General features: G+C 40.2%; 1 protein-coding gene across 6 annotated transcripts in view; it reads left to right on the top strand.

Moving 5' to 3' along the window:
* Positions 1 to 18,504, top strand: part of hivep1 (HIVEP zinc finger 1) — a 57,168-nt gene extending 38,664 nt beyond the window's left edge. For all 6 annotated transcript variants that reach the window (XM_053612415.1, XM_053612409.1, XM_053612411.1 and 3 more), the window contains 6 exons: positions 1,259 to 6,960; positions 7,095 to 7,219; positions 7,330 to 7,505; positions 14,719 to 14,820; positions 15,937 to 16,481; positions 16,714 to 18,504. In XM_053612415.1, the coding sequence (XP_053468390.1) occupies positions 1,259 to 6,960; positions 7,095 to 7,219; positions 7,330 to 7,505; positions 14,719 to 14,820; positions 15,937 to 16,481; positions 16,714 to 17,856 (7,793 nt within the window). In that variant the 3' untranslated portion in view covers positions 17,857 to 18,504. The remainder of the gene's footprint in view (positions 1 to 1,258; positions 6,961 to 7,094; positions 7,220 to 7,329; positions 7,506 to 14,718; positions 14,821 to 15,936; positions 16,482 to 16,713) is intronic.
* The last annotated feature ends 4,701 nt before the right edge of the window (positions 18,505 to 23,205 follow it).

Raw genomic sequence — 23,205 nt, 5'->3', positions numbered from 1 at the left:
TTGCAATTTCGAGCCTTGAACCTTATTAAGTAGTAGACCACATCTCTGATTTAAAAAGGGAAAAAAAAACAATCTGAGATTTAATAAGTAGAGACAAAAGGCCTGGAACAACCTACCTACCAATTTCCTTAGACAACTGTATGACCATGTACCCAAGTGAATTTATGCAATTTTCAACAAAAAGTAAAATTATGATTTGATTTTAATTGTATTATTTTCATTTAATTATTTTGAAGACATATATTCACATTCCAGAATTTCCTTTTCTTTTCATTTTCCAGAATTCTTCTTTCATTCCATGTGCCTAGGCCTTTTGCGCAGTATTGTGTACAGTGTGTAATCAGTAGCTGATTGATTGTCCATCCAGGAAATTGGAAAATTCTTAACATTTATGTATAATAAAAGATTGTTACTAACATCACTTTCATTTGATCAGTAACATAACGCTAAAGCGTATAGACAAACAACTGGTAAATAAAAAGTTGCATTATATTAATTCTGAAATTGATTCTGTTCTGCCTTCATTTGTTGTTGCGATGAACTACACAGCGTAACATTTTAGTTTATCACAGGTTTCATTTTGTATTACGGATGGAAATGTTCTTTCCTAAGTGTTCTTTTTACATAGCGTATGCAGTGGTCATTAGCAGCAGTCATTCTGAACTGTACAAAGAATGATGTTTTTCCGTACAGTTCAGATTTCATGTTTTTTAAGCTCACCATTATAAGATAACATGCACTATATGGCCAAAAGTATGTGTACCCTGACCATAACACCCATATGTTTTTGTTGAACATCACATTCCAGGTTTATTCTCCTTTTCCTGTTATAATTAGCTCCACTCTTCTGGGAAGGCTTTTCACAAGATTTTGGGGCGTGGCTGTGGGGTTTTGTGTTCATTCAGTTACAAGAGCATTAGTGAGGTCAGGCAGTGATGTTAGGAGAGGAGGTCTGGGGTGCAGTCGATGTTCCAGTTCATCCCAAAGGTCCCAAAGGTGTTCAGTGGAGTTGAGATTAGGGCTCTGTGCAGTACACTAGAGTTCTTCCACGCCACCCTTAACACACCGTGTCTTCATGGAGCTTGCTTTGTGCACAGGAGCATTGTCATGCTGGAGCAAGTTTGGGCCTCTCAGTTCCAGTGAGAGGAAATTGTTATGCTACAGCATACAGAGACATTCTATACTAAGCATTTGCACGTTCCACAAGTATTGGTAGTAAAGAGCTCCTATTAACATTAATTTTTCTTCTCTCCAACAGGCAGAAATGAAAGTACTGGCAGAAGTTCTGAAAGCATCAAAGGACTAAAGAGGAAAAAGGTTGTGGCTGAAAACCAGCTGAAGAAAATACCCAAGTCTCCAGTCAAGAAGCTGCCACAAACAAAGAAATCTGTTTCACCTACAGACTCTGCTTTATCCAAGGAAACCACACCTGCCAGTTTATTCTCCAAGAGCCCAGCACACAGTACCTCCAAATCACCCCAAGATTCTGAAGATGATCAGCAGGAGACACTGGCAGACAAGGCAGTAAAAGTGGAGAGCAAGGATTTGACTACCTTGCAGTCAGAGGCTCTTGTCCACCAAAAGGGTGCAGATAAGACCTGTGTTGTACAGTCCATGCTAGCCAAAAGCTGGAGTGAAAAAGTCAGCAACAAAGGCACATCTGCTTCACACACTGCTGCTCCTCTTGAAGTTCTGCTTAAAGCTATGGAGCCAGACTTTAACACTTTAACAGAGAAGAATTGCAATCCAACTGGACAACTTGTTCCCCAGTCAGATGCTGCCATTGCTATGCCCTCAGTTAATTTTGGTCCGCAGTCGCAGCCTGCATTAATGCAGCCATATACTGCAGCTAAACCACCATTCTACAATAGTGCATCAACTGGAGTCCTATGTGCTCAACATCACTCCTCACAGCAGCACCTGAATAAGGCAGTTAATTGCCAGCATGACAAGCCAGGCCTTCAGAAGAGCTACAGTGCTGGTCCATCTTTTAACTTGACTTACGCCCCAGTTCCCTCAGGATCCAGTAGCCTGCCTCAAAGTCAGCCACCTATAGTGCAGACATGCCAGTCTCTCTCTGCCACTGTTCCCAACCCCATCCAAGTTCCAGTCACACCAGGCTTCAACCATGTCCAGGTGGCAACAGTTGTCAACTATGGCATGAATCAAATGTGTGATGCCTCAACTAAGGATCAAAAAACAAAAAAACAAGGAAAGTATGTTTGTGAGTACTGCAACAGAGCATGTGCAAAGCCTAGTGTATTGCTGAAGCACATACGATCCCACACTGGAGAGAGACCATATCCTTGTGTGACATGTGGCTTCTCATTCAAAACAAAGAGCAACCTTTACAAGCATAAAAAGTCTCATGCCCATGCCATCAAACTAGGGCTTGTTTCAAAAGATTCTGGAAGTGGGTCTCTATCCCAAGAATCTGACAAAGGCCTTGGTACCAATTCAGATGTAGAGGAAAGTGGTGAGAGTGATGAGGAGGTGAATACAGCTGATTTGGACCCTGACTCTTCACTGAGCAGCTTGACTGCTTTATCTGAGGGCAGCTTGCACAGTTCAAGCACAGTATCAGGCAGCCTAGGGGATGCAGACCACGCTGTCATGTATGAAAATATCAAACCTTTGTCCAGTCAGAAGGGCTGTGAGCCCAAAGTAACTGCTGCTCTCCCTAAAGTCGTTGTTTACCCTGTCAATGTTTCACCCTTGCGAGCAGACAGTCCAAGAGTTACAGATTCCAATCCGGAGCAAGCAGCAGCCCAGAGGCAAAGGGATTTCCAGACAGCAAGTCTAACTTACTGTTCCAACAGGTCTAATGTAACTGTTCTGTCATCACTGAAAGAGGTGGATTGCACAAGTCCCTTACCAGACTTCATAAGTGAGGATGACAATCAGCAATGTAAGTCTCCATCAGGGAATGGACATGCACAACTTCAGAGACAGCAAGCAACTGACCATTCTCAGCAGCCTCAGGGCAAATGCTTGCTTAGCCCCCGAAGTCTGGGAAGTACTGATTCTGGTTACTTTTCAAGATCTGAAAGTGCAGATCAAGCCATGAGCCCTCCAAGCCCCTTTGTCAAGATCATGCCTCCAACAGAAAGTGATCTGAAAAATCCACAAGTTTTATCTTCTCCTGTAGTAGCCACTGTCATGCATGTAGCAACCAGTGAAAAGCCTCCAGTTTTGCCAGGACAGATGCGTCCCCCATTGGAGACAAAAGCTCTTTCTTTAGAAGAGCGCATCACAAAGTTAATATCAGACAATGAGGCTGTTGTGGATGCCAAGCAACTCGATAGTGTCAAACCAAGACGTACATCTCTTTCCAGAAGAGGTAGTATAGACTCCCCCAAATCATACATATTTAAAGATTCTTTTCAGTTTGATCTAAAACCAGTAGTAAGAAGGTCAAATTCCAATTCTGATATACCAAAGTCTCCCTTTACCCCAACTGATAAATCCAAACCAATATTTCTTCTCTCTGTGCCACCTCAATATCCAACTATGGATTGTTTACCAATTACAAGAAGTAATTCGGTGCCAACAACACCTGGCCGGTCAGCTGTCCTCCCCAATGCTCCCTCTCAGCCTCATCCTCTAAGGATATGCCAATCATTTGATGACAAGTTTAGTTCACTAAATGATGATGTCTTCTCTCCAGCACCTTCCACCCCAAATCAAGCTGTACATAGAACCTTAGTCAGGCAGGTAGCAGTAGAAGATTTCTCAACTAATGAGGGGCATGTTCTCCTTTCTGTTCATTCTATGGATGAGGGCCATTATGGATCAAGCATTACCCATGAGACTCGAAGTAAGTCATTTGATCATGCACCTGAAAGAACTCGAAAGACTCAGCAAAGCAAAGGGACAACATATGAATGCGAAACCTGTCGTAACCGGTATCGAAAATTAGAAAACTTTGAAAATCACAAAAAGTTTTATTGCTCTGAATTGCATGGCCCGAAGAACAAAACTGTGTCAGTCAGAGATGTTGAGCCAGAGGTTTTTGCACGTGGAACACAACAACCTGTTTTAAGCAGAAGTGCCATTATTCCAAGCATTGTGGATCAACCAATGATAAGAAAAAGACGTAAAATGAAAAGTGTTGGGGATGATGAGGACCAGTCTCCAACTGAAACACCACCTCCATGTTCAAGAAGTTTTGATTCCTGCCAGATGGCGATGGGTTTTTCAGGAAATTCCTATGCCCAACCCACACCCACTTCTAGTAAGCCTCCTTCTGTAGGTCAAATTCAGCTCATTGCAAGAGGCATTGAAGAGGCAAGATTGTCTCCAATACGAGAGATCCATATCAGCACATGCAGTAAAGGAAGAGCAGAACCTCAGAGACAAGGAAGTGGCACTTCAGTCATTAGGCACACTAACTCTCTCAGCCGACCAAATTCCTTTGAAATGTCAGAGTCTATTGAACAATCCTCTCCAGGTGATTCTGTGGAAAAGGATGCAAACAGCTCAGTAAAAAAGCATGTTGAAATTACAATTAGTTCTTCTTTGCAAAGTTATCATGAAAAAATGTCAACACCCAAATGTCCTACTCAAGGAATGAACAAACTTGAGAAGCAAACTTCATCAGTTACTAGTGACAGCTGTACATCTACCCAGTCTAGGTTGGTGCGCCAGAACAACATTCAAGTTCCTGAAATTCTTGTAACAGAAGAACCAGACAGAGAGCATGAATCACAAGTGAGTGAATCAACAGAAAAGCCTTCAGAAACATTCAACTGGCCTCAGAGAAGTGAGAGCTTGTCTAAACTTCCAACTGAAAAACTCCCACCAAAAAAGAAACGGATAAGGCTGGCTCAAATGGAACACTCCTCAGGGGAATCTAGCTTTGAGTCGAGTCTCTCACGTAGCCTTAGCCGAGACAGTAGCTTGTCAAGGTGCTCCAGTATTTCAGCCTCATTTGACAGAGATGATCCTCCAAGATCAGACAGTCCATCCAGGGTGGAAGGTGTTAGGAAACCACCAGAGGTTCAAGGGCTCCCTGTAGCAAGCAACACTCTTGGAGTACCAGGAATGATGAGACGGGCTGCCTCAGAGCAAATCAGCTGTACTCAACAATCTGTAGAAATTTCTTGTGATTATCGTAGCAAATCATTTGACTGCAGTACCATATCTCCCAGCAGGTCCACTTCACCAATGGTAACTACATTGCCGAAAAATACACAGTGTACTCCAACTCCCCAAGTACCCCTTATTGAAAGAAGGAGAGGGCCCCTTGTACGTCAGATGTCTTTGAAGATTGGCCCAGAAACACAGCAACCCACAGGGAAACCAACAGTCTCACTCCAGAGAGGCCCCTCTACAAACATTTTTTCAGTGTCCCAACATAGATCATTAAATATTAATAAGCCTGTTGTTCTGCTTTCTGGGGAATCACCCCTGAAAAAGAATGTTAAAATGGTTCAAAGTATCAACCTTGGTAGCCAAACCCATCAACCGCAAATACATGGTCTTCCCCACCCATGGCATCAGACTGCAAAGCTTGACAAATGTCAGGAGACTCTGGTGCATTTTGCACACGATGAAGCAGATATTCAGAATGCTGAACATATCAAGAACTTTGTACCCAAGTACCAGTTGCAGTATCCAGTTTTGAAAACGGGTCAAGCGCACTCTTTCTCTAGTGTGCAGGGCGCACAAATTACCTTGCCTGTTCTTACAATACCAATTGCAAATGAGATTAAAGTTTCGACGTTCAGCGATGGAATACAAAATGTTTATGAAACCCAACCGAGTCAGCAGAGGGTCTCTAACAGAGGGGTCTCGGTTGTTTTGCCCATTGATCTTGAAGTTGCCCCTGTTTCTCAGTCTTTTTCAGAACCTACTGCAGTTCCACAGATTCTCATCACTCATGAACATACACTACCATCATCAACAGTGGATACCAAAGTAAACCTTTCTGAAGTGAGTACAAATGCAAAAATTGGATCAGACAGGCAAAATGGAAGGTCACCTGGGTCAGCTGGCTTCCAAATGAAGACTATTATCCCAGTCAGACAAAACCATATTGGTGAAATCCAAATTACATCATCTCCTGGTTCATTACACTGCACTCAAAAACTGGTATCCGTGAGCCTTTGTCCACAACAAGAGCCCACTGCCTCAAGTAAACGTATGCTTTCTCCTGCCAACAGCCTGGACATAGCCATGGAGAAAACACAGAAACGGGCTAAGGATGACCATGGTGCTGCATGTCTTACAGATGGTCGATCATTCAGTTACCTGAACGCAAAAATGTCAGAGTTGACCAGACCACGGAAGCTAATGCTCGTTCGTCAGGTTTGCACCACTGAATGTGTAGACAGTCCAATAGAAACAGATGCCCCTGAGCAGCTACCAGAATGCAGAGAACCTGAAAAAGATAATCAGATAGAAATTTGTCATACAAAGTGTGATGATGTTGAACAAGAAATGGAGAGCAGGACACCTACCACAACTGTGCAGACAGTACCAGGATCTGAAACACATTCCTCTCCAGGGATGCAAAGCCATTCTGGGCCTGGAAACACAACACTGAAATCACAGGAAAAGCCTGAGGAGCATCAGTGGTCTCCAGCTAAATCTCTTGTGAGGCCTCCAACGTTTCAGGGGCAAATAAAATTAGCTGCTTCTGTTTCGGTTGTGAACACACGAGACAGCCATCGTCTGTCTTTCCCAAGTCTGAAGACAGCTACAACCTTTACTTGGTGTTTTCTGTTGAAAAGGAAACCTCTCCACATTGAGCAGACAGATCAGAGAATCTCAGCCTACTCTACCTGGACAGTCAAGCTCAAAAATCCAAATCCACTGGGTCTTCCCACCAAAGTGGTCATGTCTCTTTTTGACTCCAAACAGATCTCCAAGAAGATCCTGTATACCCAAGCTATAACAACAAGCTTAAAATCTGACATATTGACTTACTCTGGCAAACTGAAAGATGTTTTGCCAAAGGTTTGTTTTTCCCTATTATATAATTTCAATTACAAATTGCCTTTTTAACCTTACAGTTGTAAAGTCGTGTAAAGTGTATTTTATTTATTTTTATTTTATTTCTTTCTGTTTTCTTCTTTGTTGAAATATTTTAGGTGTTGGCCCAACACAACACTTTGTTAAATGAGAACTGTGGCAAGGCAAAACCAGAGAGTCAGTCAAGCCATGAGTTAGACTCCTCCAAAGCAGAACCTCGACGGGTGAAGATCTTTGATGGAGGGTTTGTGGCCCTAGCCTAACTTCTCAGCTATCACTTCCAACACATTAAGTAAACAATTGAGGAAATAATTGAGAAATCTCATGTTGCATATTATTATCTTCTTTTAACAGTTACAAATCGAATGAGGAATATGTTTATGTAAGGGGGCGTGGAAGAGGTAAATACATCTGTGAGGAGTGTGGGATCCGCTGTAAAAAGCCAAGCATGCTGCGCAAACACATCCGCACGCACTCTGATGTTCGTCCCTATCACTGCGCACAATGCAATTTCTCTTTCAAAACAAAAGGTGAGTGCACGTCCACTTCTGTATTGTTGCGTACAACTTAAGGGTTGCAACTTTTTTCAGACGATCTACACCAGCAAAATGCTAAATACGTTTCAGTTATTTGGGTTCCTGGTCACCTGTTTGTCTAAAGTCCTTCTTTTCAATTCAATTCAATTCAGTTTTATTTGTATAGCGCTTTTTACAGTGGTCATTGTCTCAAAGCAGCTTTACAGAAACATATAAACACAGGATACAGATTTTAAATGTGTGAATTTATCCCTATTGTGCAAGCCGGTGGTGACGGTGGCAAGGAAAAACTCCCTAAGATTTTTGTTTGGGTTTTATCTCTTATCTGAGAAAGAATCCAGGAAGTAACTCCAGGGTACTTCTTTGCAGATAGTGGATGTAGTGAAAGTTTTGCATAGTATGCAAAGTTTTCAGAGAAACAGGATGTTTTGACCAATTATCAGTTATCTGCTATACAAGGAAAGCGCTTCTGAGCCTATAGGAGCTCAAACCAGTGGATATTTGAAATGGTAAATGATGTAATAGCCATTGCCAAAACATGAAATTCATTCTATGGGATTCCAGAGTTCTGAGAGTGTAGATGTCCTCCTTCTCTTGGTGTAAATTAAAGAAGAGAGGAACATGGCTTTCAGAACTGATTAAGGGCATTTGGCTAAAACATCCTCTGGGTGTGTGTGTGTGTGTGTGTGTGTTTTGGCCACAATGCCTGACCAAAAAAAAAGTTGCACACACTTAATTAAAAGTTGCACCACCTTTAGCTTTGATTACAGCGCAGATTGTTCGTGACGTTTTTTCGACAACCTTGAGCAATGTGACATTTACTTCAGTCCAGACTTGCATTAATTTTTGGCCAATGATCTCATATTGAGGACGGGAGAGTCGAACCACTCTCTAAAGTCTTCTCCAGCACATCCCAAAGACTTTCAATGGAGTTAAAGGTCAGGACTCTGTGGTGGCCAATTCATGTGTGAAAATGAACCACTCTTTCACAATTTGAGCCTGATGAATTTTGGCATTGCCATCCTGGAATATGCCTGTGCTGTCAGGGAAGAAAAAAAAATCCACTGATGGGATAACCTGGTCATTCAGTACATTCAGGTACTCGGTTGACTTCATTTTATTGCCGCATAATGTTGCTGAGCCTCGACCTGACCAACTGAAGCAACCCCAGATCATAACACTGCCCCCAGAGGCTTGTATAGTAGTCACTATGCATGAAGGCTGCATCGCTTCATGTGCTTCCCTTCTTATCCTGATGTGCCCATCGCTTTGGAAAAGGGTAAATCTGGACTCTTCAGACCACATGGCCTTTTTCCATTGCTTCTTTATACTCCCTAGCAAATTGAAGTCATTTTATCCAATTAGCTTCACATTGATTAGGCCACACAGCTGTTTAGTCCCAATCCTGTGAGTTCTCGTCACATTGTGCATGTGGAAATGCTCTTACTTTCACTATTAAACAGGGACGTGCAGAAAGGGGGGTTCTTCTAAATTATTTAAAGGTGCCCCTCTCATCATTAATTAATAAACAATTATATTATGTAAAAAGCATTTGAATTCAAATTAACATGAGAACGTGCACAAACAGTAGCAAATTAATCACATGAAAGTCTGAGAATGTTCCTATTATTTGTCCAACTCGAGTCTGCAGTCAGATAGTCTCGTTGTCATGGACGCAATGCGTCTGACTTCAACATTCAGACAGGTATACTGAAACCACTGACTCTTCTGCTAACCTTTTCGTAATATTAGCAGTATTTTATAAGCTTATCACCACTAGTTTTCTAATTGCTTGAAAGGGAATGTGTTTGTAAATACTAGGTACTCAAGTTCATTACATTTCCAGACATGCAAGTAACCTTGTTATATTATATGTATGTTATATAGTCAGTAAAGGCACGATGCCAAACAGACAGAGAGGGCAGATAAGAGAGGGCAATTAAAGAAGTGAAGAAAGAGATAGAGAAAGGGGCAGCTTGATTATCAACATGGGTGAAGAAAGGTGAGATAATATGAGACAGGTATTTGCAAAAAAGGCATCATAAATTTACATATTAGTGATAGTCTGTGTTACATGGTGTTCTGTTCAGCCATACACCGATTACCCTTCCCCCCACGGCACCGTCCCCACTGTCGTATTGCTTTTTTTATATAAATAAAAACCATTTAGTTCAGTTGGAGAATGTTCAGCGGCGCTATAAACTGCTATAAACACATATAGTGGGGGAAGTAAGTACTGAAGACGTCAACATATTTTTCAGTAAATATATTTCCAATGAGGTTATTCACATGAAATTTTCACCAGACATCAGTATTAACTCAAGAAATCCGCAAATATAAAGAATTCACAACATTAAAGTCCATAAATAAAGTTATGTGTAATAAAGTGGAAGGACACGGGGGAAAAAATAATTGAACATGCTAACTGAAATTCTCTGTGACAATGGCACCTGCTGCCTCCAAGTGTTTCTGGAGCTCTTTCCGAGTGGTCCTTGGCTCTTGGGCTACACTTCTGACTATTCTTCTGACTCTCTGGTCAGAAATCTTGTGAGGAGCTCCTGTGTGTATGTGTATATGTATGTATGTAGTAACTTACCTCTTGTTAATTAATAAAATACCATTAGGTTATATTAGTAGTGTCATTCTCATATTCATTATTGTGACCACACACAGTCTGTTTACAGTGTCTACCAGGGTGATAAGAATATGTAGCTAAGTTAAAGTTAGTAAAGTAGTTAAAATAGTAAAGTAGTAAGCTCTTTGGTGATATAGCCCTTTTTACATTTGAGCCCCTGAGGAACTCTCTGCACGTCCCTGCTATTAAAAATAGCCATGATTTCTACCATCGATATTTTTACTGTGAGACTTCATCAAGCATTTTAAACATCTCCAACCACAATCATTCAAGATTTTGAACATTATTTATTCGAAGCACCTTTCTTTCTCAAAGTTGACAGTTCACCACGCTCCTTCCTGGTTTTAATAATGCGTTGGTCAGTTCTTAACCTGATTCCAGCTCTCCTCATTTGTTTTCTTTGCTTCTGAAACACAGTAACATCTTTTTTTGGGATACGTCTTCCTACATTGTTGCTTAAGAAATGAGAAGCTACACACTGCATCAGTTCGGGTTAAAACAATTGTTGCCAGCTGAAACATATTAATCACTGCAATAATTATCCAATCATACGCTCTTAAGTATTCGCTTATTTAAATCCAAACCTTTTTTTGGGGTGCGCGTGTGTGTGTGCGTGCGTATACATACACACACACACACACACACACACAGTACTGTGCAAAAGTTTTAGCCACATGCAAAGAAATGCTGTAGAGCAAAGATGCCTTAAAATAATTAAATGAAATGTTTCTGCATAACAAAATGCAGTAAAGAGTAGTAAATGAAACAAAGTCAGTATTTGGTGTGACAAAAAAATAAAAATAGTCTCCGGTACCAAGAGTGCAGTTTTATAAGGAAATTATATAACTTGCAGAACCAGACACGGTTCTTCTGGAGACTTTGACTGTCGCACTTGCTTCTTATTTTTGCAGCAAAACCCAGCAGCTTTCATCGTGTTTTTTGTCTGAAAAGTCTCTTACATAATACGCTGCTTTCTTTAATGACATACAAAAAATTTCTGTAACATTGAATTTGTGCTAGAAAACCAAAGATTGGGGATCTAAAATGTTTTTGTACTGACTCCATAATGTAGAAGTCATAAAATAAAAATCTACAACAAAGTTAGTACTAAAAAAATAGGGTACCTAAAACTTTTGCACAATACTGTGTGTGTGTGTGTATATATGTATGTGTATGTGTGTGTATATATATATATATATATATATATATATATATATATATATATATATATATATATATATATATATATTACACACATGCATACAAATTGTTGGCTTTTTATATATATATATACTTGGACGAGCAAACATTTGATCTTCTTTGAAACAGTGCCTATTAATAAAGTCGATATACTTGAATAAATCCACAAGGAAAATTAGCCTTTTCAATCATTTATTCGACAGAAACATCAGTAGATGTGATATTCTTCTGTGGAAAAAGTAAGTACACCCTTGGCCTCAGAAGCTAGTATTGCCCCCTTTAGCAGAAATAACTTCTTGCAGGCATTTTGTATAATTGTCCACCAGTCTCTCATATCAGCTTGCTGGAAGTTTTGACCACTCATCCATGCAATATTCTTTCAGTTGCAAGATGTCTGAAGGTTTTCTTGCATGTTCTGCCTGTTTCACATCTCCCACAACATTTCAATGGGATTTAAATCCGGGTTTTGACTCGGCCATTCCATAACCCTCTATTTCTTCTTTTTGAGATGTTCCTTGGTGGATTTACTCGTGTGCTTAGGGTCATTATCCTGTTAAAAGTTTTCGGACAGATGGCCTCACATTATCTTCAAGCATTCTTTGATATGATGCAGAATTCATAGTTGAATCAATGAATGCAAGCTGTCCAGTTCCTGAGGCAGTGAAGCAACCCCAAACCATAACATTTCCACCACCGTGCTTCACAGTTGGTATGAATTACTTCTCCTGAAAAGCTGTTGGTCTGCACAAAACATGTCTGCTGTTACTGCCTCCAAACATCTCTATCTTTGATTCGTCTGTCCAGCGCACATTATTCCAAAAGGCCTGGTCTTTGCCTATATGCTCATTGGCAAACTGTAGTCTTGCGAAGGCTTTTTCCTGGCACGCCTCCCATACAGGTCAAATCTGTGCAGTCTCTTTCTGATTGTAGAAACATGCACTTTAACACCAACAGACGAGACTTACTAGCAGATCCTGTGATGAAATTTGGGGTTCTTGGAGAAGTCTTTGTGCATCAGATGGTCCGATCTTGGGCTGAATTTGCTAGGACGGCCAGTCCTGGACTAATTGGCAGTCGTTTGAAATCAGCACCATTTGTAGATGATTTTCCTTACAGTGGAATGATGTATTTCAAATCATTCAGAGATCTTTTTAAATCCCTTGCCAGACTCATAGACATCCACAACCTTTTTTCTGAAGGCCTTACAGATCTCTTTAGATCTTGGCATGATGAGACCAAACACTTCAATAACAAAGGGAACACCAGACACTAGATATGAGAGGAGTTTAAATAAGACCGGTTCCACCTGCACTCCCTAAGCAGGTTCTAATCACTGACACCTTCAACACCTGATTCTAATTTTATTGACTTGAAGGTGTGATAAATGTAGGGGTGTACGTACTTTTTCTATATGACTAATCTGTTTTTTTTTTAATTGTCAAAATTACTAGTAAATGTCAGTTTTGTGTGTCATTTTTTAGTGTATCACCTGTATTAATAGGCACTGCTTCAAATAGGATCAAATGTTTGTCCAAATGTCAAATTTCCATGGGGTGTACTTATTTTTTCACGAGTGTGTGTATTTACACACACACATACATATATATATATATATATATATATACACACACACACACACACACACATATATATATATATATATATATATATATATATATATATATATATATATATACACACACACACACACACACATTATATATATGTGTGTATGTGTGTGTGTGTGTGTGTACAGTGTATATATATAAATCACGTCAGATCGTTTTCCACCTTTAATGTCATAGCAGCAAACACAATTCAAGTGAAAAACACACGCAATAAAGATCAGCTGTTTCTGTACAATGTTCTTCACATCTTCTTAGTTTCGATCAGAAGAGGAGTACAAAAGAATTTCTAAAACATTAAATGTTTTACACCTTGAAGACCATCAACAAGTGGAGAAAATGGAGTGCCACAGTGACCTCACCAAGAACAGGACATTCCTCCAAAACTGTCAAAAGGAGAACACTTATCCAGGAGGCTGCTGAGGGACCAACAGCAACATTAAAGGAGCTGCAGGAACATCTAAGTACTGATCACTCCCTGTATGTGACAACAATCGCTAATATTCTTCACGTCTTGGTTATGGGGTAGGGCGGCTAGACAGAAAACATCCAAGCTCAACAATATCACTCCAAACTATGCGGCAAAATGAGTTACAGTCTGATGAGACCAAAGTAGAACTTTTAGGGCATAATTCTAAAAGATATATTTGGTGCAAAAATAAGACAGGTTATCACCCAGAGAACACCATACCCTTGGTGAAGCATGGTGTTAGCAACATCATGTTATGGAGCTGCTTCTCTTCAGCTGGGACTCTAGTCATGATCAACAGAAACATGGATAGCTCCAAATACCAATCTATTATACCAATTCACCTTCCAGCACGATAACGTCCCAAAGCACAAATCCAAGTCAACAAAGAAACGGCTTCAGATGAAGAAGAACAACTTTTTGGAATGGCCCAGTCAGAATCTAGGTCTAAACCCTATTGAAAACCTGTGGAATGACTTGAAGAGGACTGTGTACAGGAGATCCCCTCACTATCTGATATATCTAGAGTATTTTTGTAAGGAAGAGTAAAATATATAAATGAACCAAATCAGGAAGTTGGTAGACTCTTACCCAAAAGCAGTGAGTGCTGTACTATAAGCAAAAGGTGCTTTTAACAAATTATTAGCTAAAGGGTACCCATACTTATGCATCTAGTTTATTGTACTGTTTTCTTGGCTGTGATCATTTTTAACAAGTGATGTTGGTTACTATATCACATGAAAGGTGGAAAAAGTTCTGACATGAGTTATCTTGGTTTCATATTTAAATTTTTTCTTACCTATCAACTGGGTGGTCTGTCACCAAAGGTGTCGTGTTCTAAGTTGAGTAACACATCTAAATGTAAAAATCAGGAAACGAAAGCTGAAATTCTGATCTTCTTATATTCATCTTCTGATCTCAAACCCAAATTTCTCCAGTTTATAGCAAAAACAAAAGTATTGACCTTGCCATTGCAAGACTTTTGGAGGGGACTGCATATACATACACTGTATATACTGTGTTATACAAACTGACTGTTCTCATGCCTGCAATCCTTTCAAAAAAGGCCTACATGATTCATCCCATACTCATCTACCCACCTTTTACTGCAGAGAGGCATACACTGTCAGAACAGCCTACGTTCCTTTAAGAACTTCTGTAACAGTTGCTGAACCAAAACATGGAGGCTCAGAGACATGTCTGCCTTATGCAATCCACTCCTCTGGCCATGTACCACTCCTACCTTGGCTGAACCTGTCTGTTTCACCACTTACACAGGAAACCTTACAAAGCACATGAAGTCCAAGGCCCATAGTAAGAAGTGTATGGAGATGGGAGTTGCCATCGGTGTTATTGATGACCACGATACTGAAGACTCAGGTACCACTAATATAAAATTAACTGATGATTTATGCTGAGAAAACCTTGAAAGCTTTGAGTACATCTAGTATTAAGCTTTGACCTATTTAAGCAGAATACTACCATATAAATGTAGACCACTGATGGAGACTGGGCATTTGCTCACACATGCTTGTACAAATGAAAGGTTTGGTTATTATCAGTTTTTTTGGTCCTGAAAGGAAAGGACTTTGAGTAGTTTGTTATTCTTGAGCTAATATACCAATGCACACAAAGAAAGGAAAGAACAGAGGGACAGCAATATTTACTTAACTCCTGCTTAATTAAAGAAATCCACAATACAGTCACCATGGTATGTTTACACCAGGGCCCCAAGACATCTAACAACAATTTGCCCATTAATAGGTTTACTAATAATAACAACCATTCACTAGCAGTCCTGATCAATTGCAATGCTATGGTGTAATTAAAAGATTCTAAATGCAGCAGCTTCCCTTGTTAACTCTAAGCACATGTGGGCGGCATGAACAGCCTTTAGTGAGGGGAAATTGCAATGTCTATTTTTAGAGATGTTAAAAGCTGTAAGCTTTCTCTCGTTCTAGTCACTCAAGAATTTTTTTTCTGTCTTTTTTCTCGTTGGTTATTTTTTTGGGTAGGTTTTTTTTTCATTGTTATTTTATTATATTGCACAGTCTAGCCTTTGCCACATGCCTTTGAGGTTGTATGTGCTAATGTACTCCACATCTAAATCCAAAGAATCTTGTTGTTTTATGGTTTTATCTATTGATCTTTTTAACTGGTTTAAATGCAGATGGTGGCATTGTGTTGTCTGGGAAGATGCATGCTTGTTTAATGCAAAATGCATCACTGATATTCAGTTATACTGCACAACCGTAACTGGTTTTATGGTTCTCTAAGTTTTTTATCCTCTAATAGCTAAACACGGGCCTGTTTTGGCTATAATTCTGCTTCTGAGATCAGGTATTTTATTGTGTTATTTGCTAACAAATTTTGATTGTGGTATTCTAAACTTTGTTTAGAACAACTGTGTTAGACTCAATAGATACAATAGAGCTGAATTTACTTCCTACAGTAGCCTATAAGATTTTTTTTTTTTTTTCAACAAAATTTCCTCAGGATGTGATCACGGAAGAACAGGCAATGCAGATCGACAAGATTCAGATGGTGATGATTCAGATGGTCCCGATGATGAGGATAATGATGGCGAGGAGGAAGATGAGGAGGACAGCCAGGCAGAGTCAGGCCTCTCTGCCACACCTTCAGTATCTGCCAGCCCCCAGCATCTCCCATCAAGCCAGGCTGATCCAGCACCAAGCTCCCTCCTAGCACAAATGTCCATTAGCCCAAACCCTAATCCATCTCCTCTCCCTCAAATTCTAGGCTCAAAGTCCCAGGCATTGGACACTGATTCATTGGCCATAACCAGCTCAGTGTCATTGGTCAGACAGATGTCAAGCTTTGCTGTTTGCTCTAGCCATGGCCCTAGCACCTCTTCCTTTGTCTCCTACCCAGCTCCTACCTCAGAATCCAATTCCTCTGACACAGAGTCTGTGCATATGATGAGCCCAATTTCACCCTGCAGACAGATGTCCATTGATTATCCTGATCCTGATATGCCTCTTAGTCCACCCGTGCCTAGCAAGAGCTCCTCGTCTGGCCAGGTGAGATCTATGCCCTTTCCACTTTACATTCCTTTTTCCTTATATGTCTCTCAATATATACTTCCACACACATGCATTGAGTCTTGCATGGCACGTATCTTGCATGTAAAGCTGCACTGGTAAAAAGGTTTATTAATTTCTGACAGCTTAAAATTAAACCCTGAAATATTAGATTGTATACAACTTTGACATGTGAAACCTGTGAAACTGAATCCATAATAATGTTTTACAGAATGAATCAGCCTCTAGTAATTCCCAAACCACAAATGAATCTAACTCCAATGTTGACCGAAGCACCCAAACAACTTCAGACTCCCTTCAGGGATCTTTGCACTTTCCATCTCTGGGTCCAGACCAAGAATTTGGAGCTGGAGCCACTACTCACCTCTTCAGCCACCTCCCCCTACACTCCCAGCAACCTACTCGCTCCGCTCACAGCATGGTACCAGTAGGTGGCATCCAGCTGGTGCCTGCTGGATTGGCTGCATATTCTACCTTTGTGCCCATTCAGGCAGGGCCTGTCCAGCTCACCATTCCAGCAGTCAGTGTTATCCACCGCCAGGCTAGCAGCCCCCTCCCAATGTCCAACACCTCACCCCAGCCCCAGGGCTCACCTTGTCAGCCACTTATGGTTCAGGAACCAATCAATAGTGTCCTACCTTGCTTCCCACTTGGCCAGATGGCAGGGCTTCAGACCCTCAGTGCTCCCCAGGGCACACTGCAGCATGTTGGCATGGAGACACTGAGTGTGGTGGGTTTAGCTAACTCCACCCAATTGGTGCCACAGCAAAGTCTTGCGCTAAATGCAGCTCTGGGTGTACAGGTGCTGGCAGCCAGTCCAGCATCTCAGAGCAGCGCAACCTCCCCGGGTCATATTCCTGGCTTGCAGATCCTCAACATTGCCTTGCCTGCTCTTATACCCTCCCTCAGCCCCCTTTCTGCTCTCAGCCCTTTGGTCCCAGACAAGCCAGGCAGTCCGGAGGGGGTGGCGTCAGTTTCCCTACCTACACAAGTAGCAGAGTCTCCCCCGGCATCTTCCCCCTCTGGTAGCTTTCCTGCAGCCTGGCCAGCAGCAACACCTGTAGCAGTAGTTCCCGTAGCTGTAAAGCCCTTGGTGGAAATGACCTCACCAAGCAAACCCACTAGAAGTGGAAAAGATATAGTGCTCAGCACAGTTGATGCAGAAAAGTCAACACCACAACCACATCCCTCCTCTTCTATTGAGGGAGAATCTGAGAGTGCACCAAAGGCACCATCAGTGGAAGCTGGTGAGGCAAGACTGCCACGAAAACCCATCACCAAGCAGCCAGTAACTGATGACTTCAACGATGCCTCCAGTGATGATGATGAAGACAGACTTGTCATTGCTACCTGAGAGTCCTTAATGGAAACTCAGTACTTCCTTCTTTCTATTGATCTCTCTATCTTTCTGTCAATTGCTTTAGCTTTTTTTTTTTTTTTTTTTTGTAAAACTTTGTCACTTTGTAAAAATGAAAACACTTAAGGGGGTTTGCAGACTTGCAGACCACCGATAAAGCACACTTTCTGATATTTATAATTGTATGTGCAATCATAAATGATGACCAATTTTTTTTTTTAATTTTTTTTTTTTTGGTCACCTCCAGATAGTTTTGTTTTTCTTTTTGTACATGTTGTACAGACACTTGTGCCTTTTTGGAGTTTGTTTAGAAACCTGTAAATATTATCTTCCAATTCTAGTACTTGCCTGTGCTTAATTAGCCTAGAAGTAATGGAAATAAGTCATAAAAAAAAAATAATGGAGGGAAATTCATTTTATTTTCAAATGGTTGTCAATGGTAAATAAATGTTGTACTGATATATGAACATTATATGGCATTTGGGGAAGTGTTTTGATGTACAGATGTTGTATTCATCTATTTATTATATTACATCTAGTGCCCAGTTGATCTCCATAAGTCCATAATTATGTGTAAAATGGTGACTTTACATGGATGTATCTACACAATCAAATGTATCAGTAAAAAATTTGTTTACAACTGTACTCATTGTTTGTCAGGTTTTGTTAAAAGTACAGTGGTACTTGAAAGTTTGTGAAACCTTTAGAATTTTCTAAATTTCTGCATAAATATGACCTAAAACATCATCAGATTTTCACACAAGTCCTAAACATGGACGAAGAGAACCAAATGAAACACATGAGACAAAAATATTATACTTGGTCTATTACATATTCAAGAAAATGATCCAATATTACATATCTGTGAGGGCTAAAAGTATGTGCACCTTTGTATTCAGTATCTGGTGTGACCCCCTTGTGCAGTAATAACTGCAGATAAATGTTTGGGGTAACTGTTGATCAGTCCGGCACATTGGCTTGGAGGAATTTTGGCCCGTTCCTCAGTACAGAACAGCTTCAACTCTGGGATGTTGGTGGGTTTCTTCACATGAACTGCTTGCTTCAGGTTCTTCCACAACATTTCTATTGGATTAAGGTCAGGACTTTGACTTGGCCATTCCAAAACATTAACTTTATTCTTCTTTAATCATTCTTTGGTAGAACAACTTGTGTGTTTAGGATCGTTGTCTTGCTGCATGACCCGCTTTCTCTTCAGACTCAGTTCATCGACAGATGTCCTGACATTTTCCTTTAGAGTTCGCTGGTATCCTTCAGAATTCATTGTTCCATCAATGATGCCGAGTCATCCTGGTCCAGATGCAGCAAAACAGGTCCAAACCATGATACTACCACCACCATGTTTCACACATGGGATAAAGGTTCTTATGCTGGAATGCAGTGTTTTCATTTCTCCAAATATAACACATCATTTAAAGCAAAATGTCTGTCCACTACACATTTTTCCATTGACCTTCTGGCCAAACAGCAGCAATGTTCTTTTTACAGAGCAGTGCCTTTCTCCTTGTAGCCCTGCTATGCACACCATTGTTGTTCAGTGTTCTCCTGATGGTCACTCACACCTGATCATCATCCCATTGATTGAAAACCCCTGACTCTAATTTCACCTTCAAATTAACTGCTAATCCTAGACGTTCACATATCTTCCCCACTCACAGATATGTAACACTGGATCATTTTCCTCAATAAATAGTAAAATGATCCAAGTATAATATTTTTGTCTCGTTTGTTTAACTGGGGTCTCGGTGTGAAAATCTGATGATGTTTTAAGTCATATTTATGCAGATATCTAGAAAATTCTAAAAGGTTCACAAACTTTCAAACACCACTTTATACTTTGTGTATACCAAATGTTTCTGCATTTCCCCAACATCAGAAGACAAAAACTCTACTTTCTTTAATAACTGTTCCTCTGAGAGGAGTGAACAATAATCCTGCAAAGGTACTTTTGGATCACATAAGTTAAACTAAGCATACCTTTGTGATGGTCTCTGGAGGTCTTCATTAGAGCTTGATAATGATTCCTTCTAACAGTGGCTGTGCATACTCGTTCCATTCCACTGAGACTAGCCCATAGTGACGCTAAGTGGCAGAGAAGCATTACTGCAGCACAAAGGCTGAGGACATGCTGTACAGAACAGGCAGAACACAGACCCAAGTGGGTGGGGAGGATGTTGCCTAGATACCAGACCCACTGTAAGTGGGAGAAACACTAAAATACTACTGAATGCTCGGTTTATCTGAGAACACTAACGCAGTCCATTGACAACAATTGTCAAATTCAAGAATCAAGCTTAGACTACCTAATAACACAACACATTTCACAATGTTAAAACAAAAGAACTGTTATACTATATGAGGAAAAAAAACATTCTGTAGCACGTTTCATGGAAATAGTAATACTCTAATTTATAGTATCTACCATATTTGACTCCAAACTTTCCACCTATGTGGATTCATCCCCTTCATTTTCCATCTTAAGGAATGTGCTGTGACTACTCCTCAGGCATACACTGAAAGAGAAAGCCTTAAATGGTTCCATTAATAGAGGTACTGACAGACAGAGCTTAGTGAAGAATGGTACTGGTGATGTCAGGATCTGAAACAGCTATATCTGTAGTCATACCCACCCTAGCCTGTGGATAGGGTTCAACTAAATACTTACCTGCATTCTGCACGTATAGACTTAAGACGGAGTGTTTAATGGATTGTGGTTTTAGTGCTTTAACTTGCTCCCTGAGCAAGAATACCAAATTGCTTGAGGTCGTTGCAAATGTTTTGTTTTTTTTTGCAACCCGGTCTCACAGTAAAAACACTTGCATGCAACTTATCTGCAGCAATTTCTATATGGTAGATGTCAACGTTCTGTCACAAGCACACGTTGCACATCAGCATATCAAACTCCACTTGAATACTCTGTGTCACATTCTGCATCAATGCAGTTTGACCAAGCTAGCCTGCTAACCTCTACCACTACATTATTTGAATAAGATTGATATGGAATCAACTTCTCTTCTCTGCAAGCATGCGGAGGTATTCAGGCGGTCAACTCTTTAGGCTATAGAAACGGCAGAGACTTTCTGCATTTTGAAATACAGTACTGCATTACAACGTGACCTGCAAACCTGATTGTGTTTGCAGAGACGTTTCATGATCCCAGATTATTAAATGTAATAAGAAGTTGTGAGAAGCACAAACATTACACATGAAGGGGACAGAGCGCAATGTTTTAAAAAGAGGTCAAACTATTTATTCCATATAAGGCTTATTCAAAGACAATACGGTTCTGAGGGTTATTATAAAAGGTATTCCGTTACAGTTACAAATTACTTCATAAAAAATGTCATTGGAAAAGTAATCCAAGTCTCACAATATGAAAGTAATGTAATCTGATTATTTTTGGATTACTTCAAGGCCAAATATGTAAATAAAGTCAAGAGAAAAGCAACTGATCTAAAATACTTTCATTTAGAGCTTAAAAACATGTTCAGTGTTTGGATTTGTTTTAATAAAACATTCATTTTTTGCTCGTGTGAGTCACGACTGGAAAGAGAGAACCAGAACCAGAACTACAATCAAGCAGCTGTCTGTATTGTGTTCTGTCAAAAGATTCATTTCTTTGGTTTTAAATGAATAAAATTGCAATCCTGACAGTATTCCCATTTTTTACAAAATGGACCTGTAATCTGATGCCTTTGCTTTATGACGTAACTGTAACAGATTACAGTCACCAGTGTTTTTATCCTGATTATGTAACGCCGTCACATGTATTCCGTTACTCCCCAAGCCTGAAGACAGTAGTGGTAGAGACCAGCTTGTTTAAATTCTATTGGTGCAGAATGTTGCATACAGAGCATACGAGTAAATGTTGATATGCAACATAATATGCTTGTGACACAGCGTTGTAAAATTGCATTTAGTCTGTCTATTTAGTCCTTCCCTGAAGAAGTTATTTCACATAACAGATGTTTATATATAGTCCACAAGACACAATAATAACTGAATTTACACAAATGAACAAATCTTTTCACAGTGAGGACGACTGAGGGACTCGTACATAACTATTACATAAGTTGCAAACATTCACTCATGTTCCAAACGTAACACAATACATTAAGAGTTGGGGGGGAGGGCATGGGGGAGGGGTTGGGGGCTAGGGCGTGTAAACTTTTGAACAGGATGATCAGTGTAAATTCTTTTTTGTTTAAGGATCTTTTTTCCATTTAGTACTGCCTTTCAGACGCTACATATCATATTTACATGTTTCCCGGAAGACGAAATAATAACAATTTACACCGATCATCCTGTAACAAAAGTTTACACCCCCCTGACTCTTAATGTATGGTGTTACCCTCTGGAGTGTCAGTGAATGTTTGCACCTTTTGTGAGTGTGAGTCCCTCAGTTGCACTCAGTGTAAAAAGGGGTCAAATATGTAGAAGATGCTGTAAAAGTAAAGAATGTGCAGGACCTGGAGGATTTTTCTGAAGAACAGTGGGCAGTTCTGAACAACATGAACAACTCATGAAAAACTATCACAGAACATAAACACAGTCGTAGATCATCCAGGTAACGGCATGCAGTATTAATAATCAAGCGTGTGTAAACTTCATTTGTGTAAATCCAGTTATTATTGTATCTTGTGGACGATATGTAAACATCTGTTATGTGAAATAGATTTTTCAGATCAGGACTAAATAAAACAAACTAAATGCAATTTTAATGATATATATTTTTTTATTATTATGATCATTTTGCAGATTCTGCAAGGGGTATGTAAATTTATGAGCACGACTGTACCATTACAAACCAGTAGCTAACCATTAAAACCATTACCATTAACATTATTGTTCCTTAAAACACCAACACTAAGTAAAATGGACAGAATGACAAATCCCCATAGCTAATAATTACATGACAGAGAAAAATATTATGGCTCGTGTTTGAGTTTTTTTCTGGGTCCTTGTCGCATCAAATGCTGCAAAAGCCACAACCTTTCCTGTCGTCTTTACGTACTCGGGCGCCATCTGCTGTTCAGACATTAATGCTGCATCTCTGCATGCGTTTTTGGAAATGTGCAGAATTTGGCTCCATCCCTGGAATCCTGGAACACGAGAACTTCTTATCGCGACCTCCACGTTGCATGTCAGTGACCGGTAACAAACAACATTGTCTCGGACAGTATTGTTTACACGCGACTGACGGGCGCGAGGCAGGAGGTGGTGCGTGGCGCGGGATATATAAACACACTCCGGGAGGCAGGTGTAGGATTTACAGCAGATCTGCTCAAGCGGAATACCTCAAGCGTCCCATCAGTCCGCGTCACAGTA

This window comes from Ictalurus furcatus, chromosome 24 (genome assembly GCF_023375685.1).
Source record: "Ictalurus furcatus strain D&B chromosome 24, Billie_1.0, whole genome shotgun sequence".
Lineage (NCBI taxonomy): Eukaryota > Metazoa > Chordata > Actinopteri > Siluriformes > Ictaluridae > Ictalurus > Ictalurus furcatus.
This window is presented reverse-complemented; position numbering and strand designations above follow the sequence as displayed.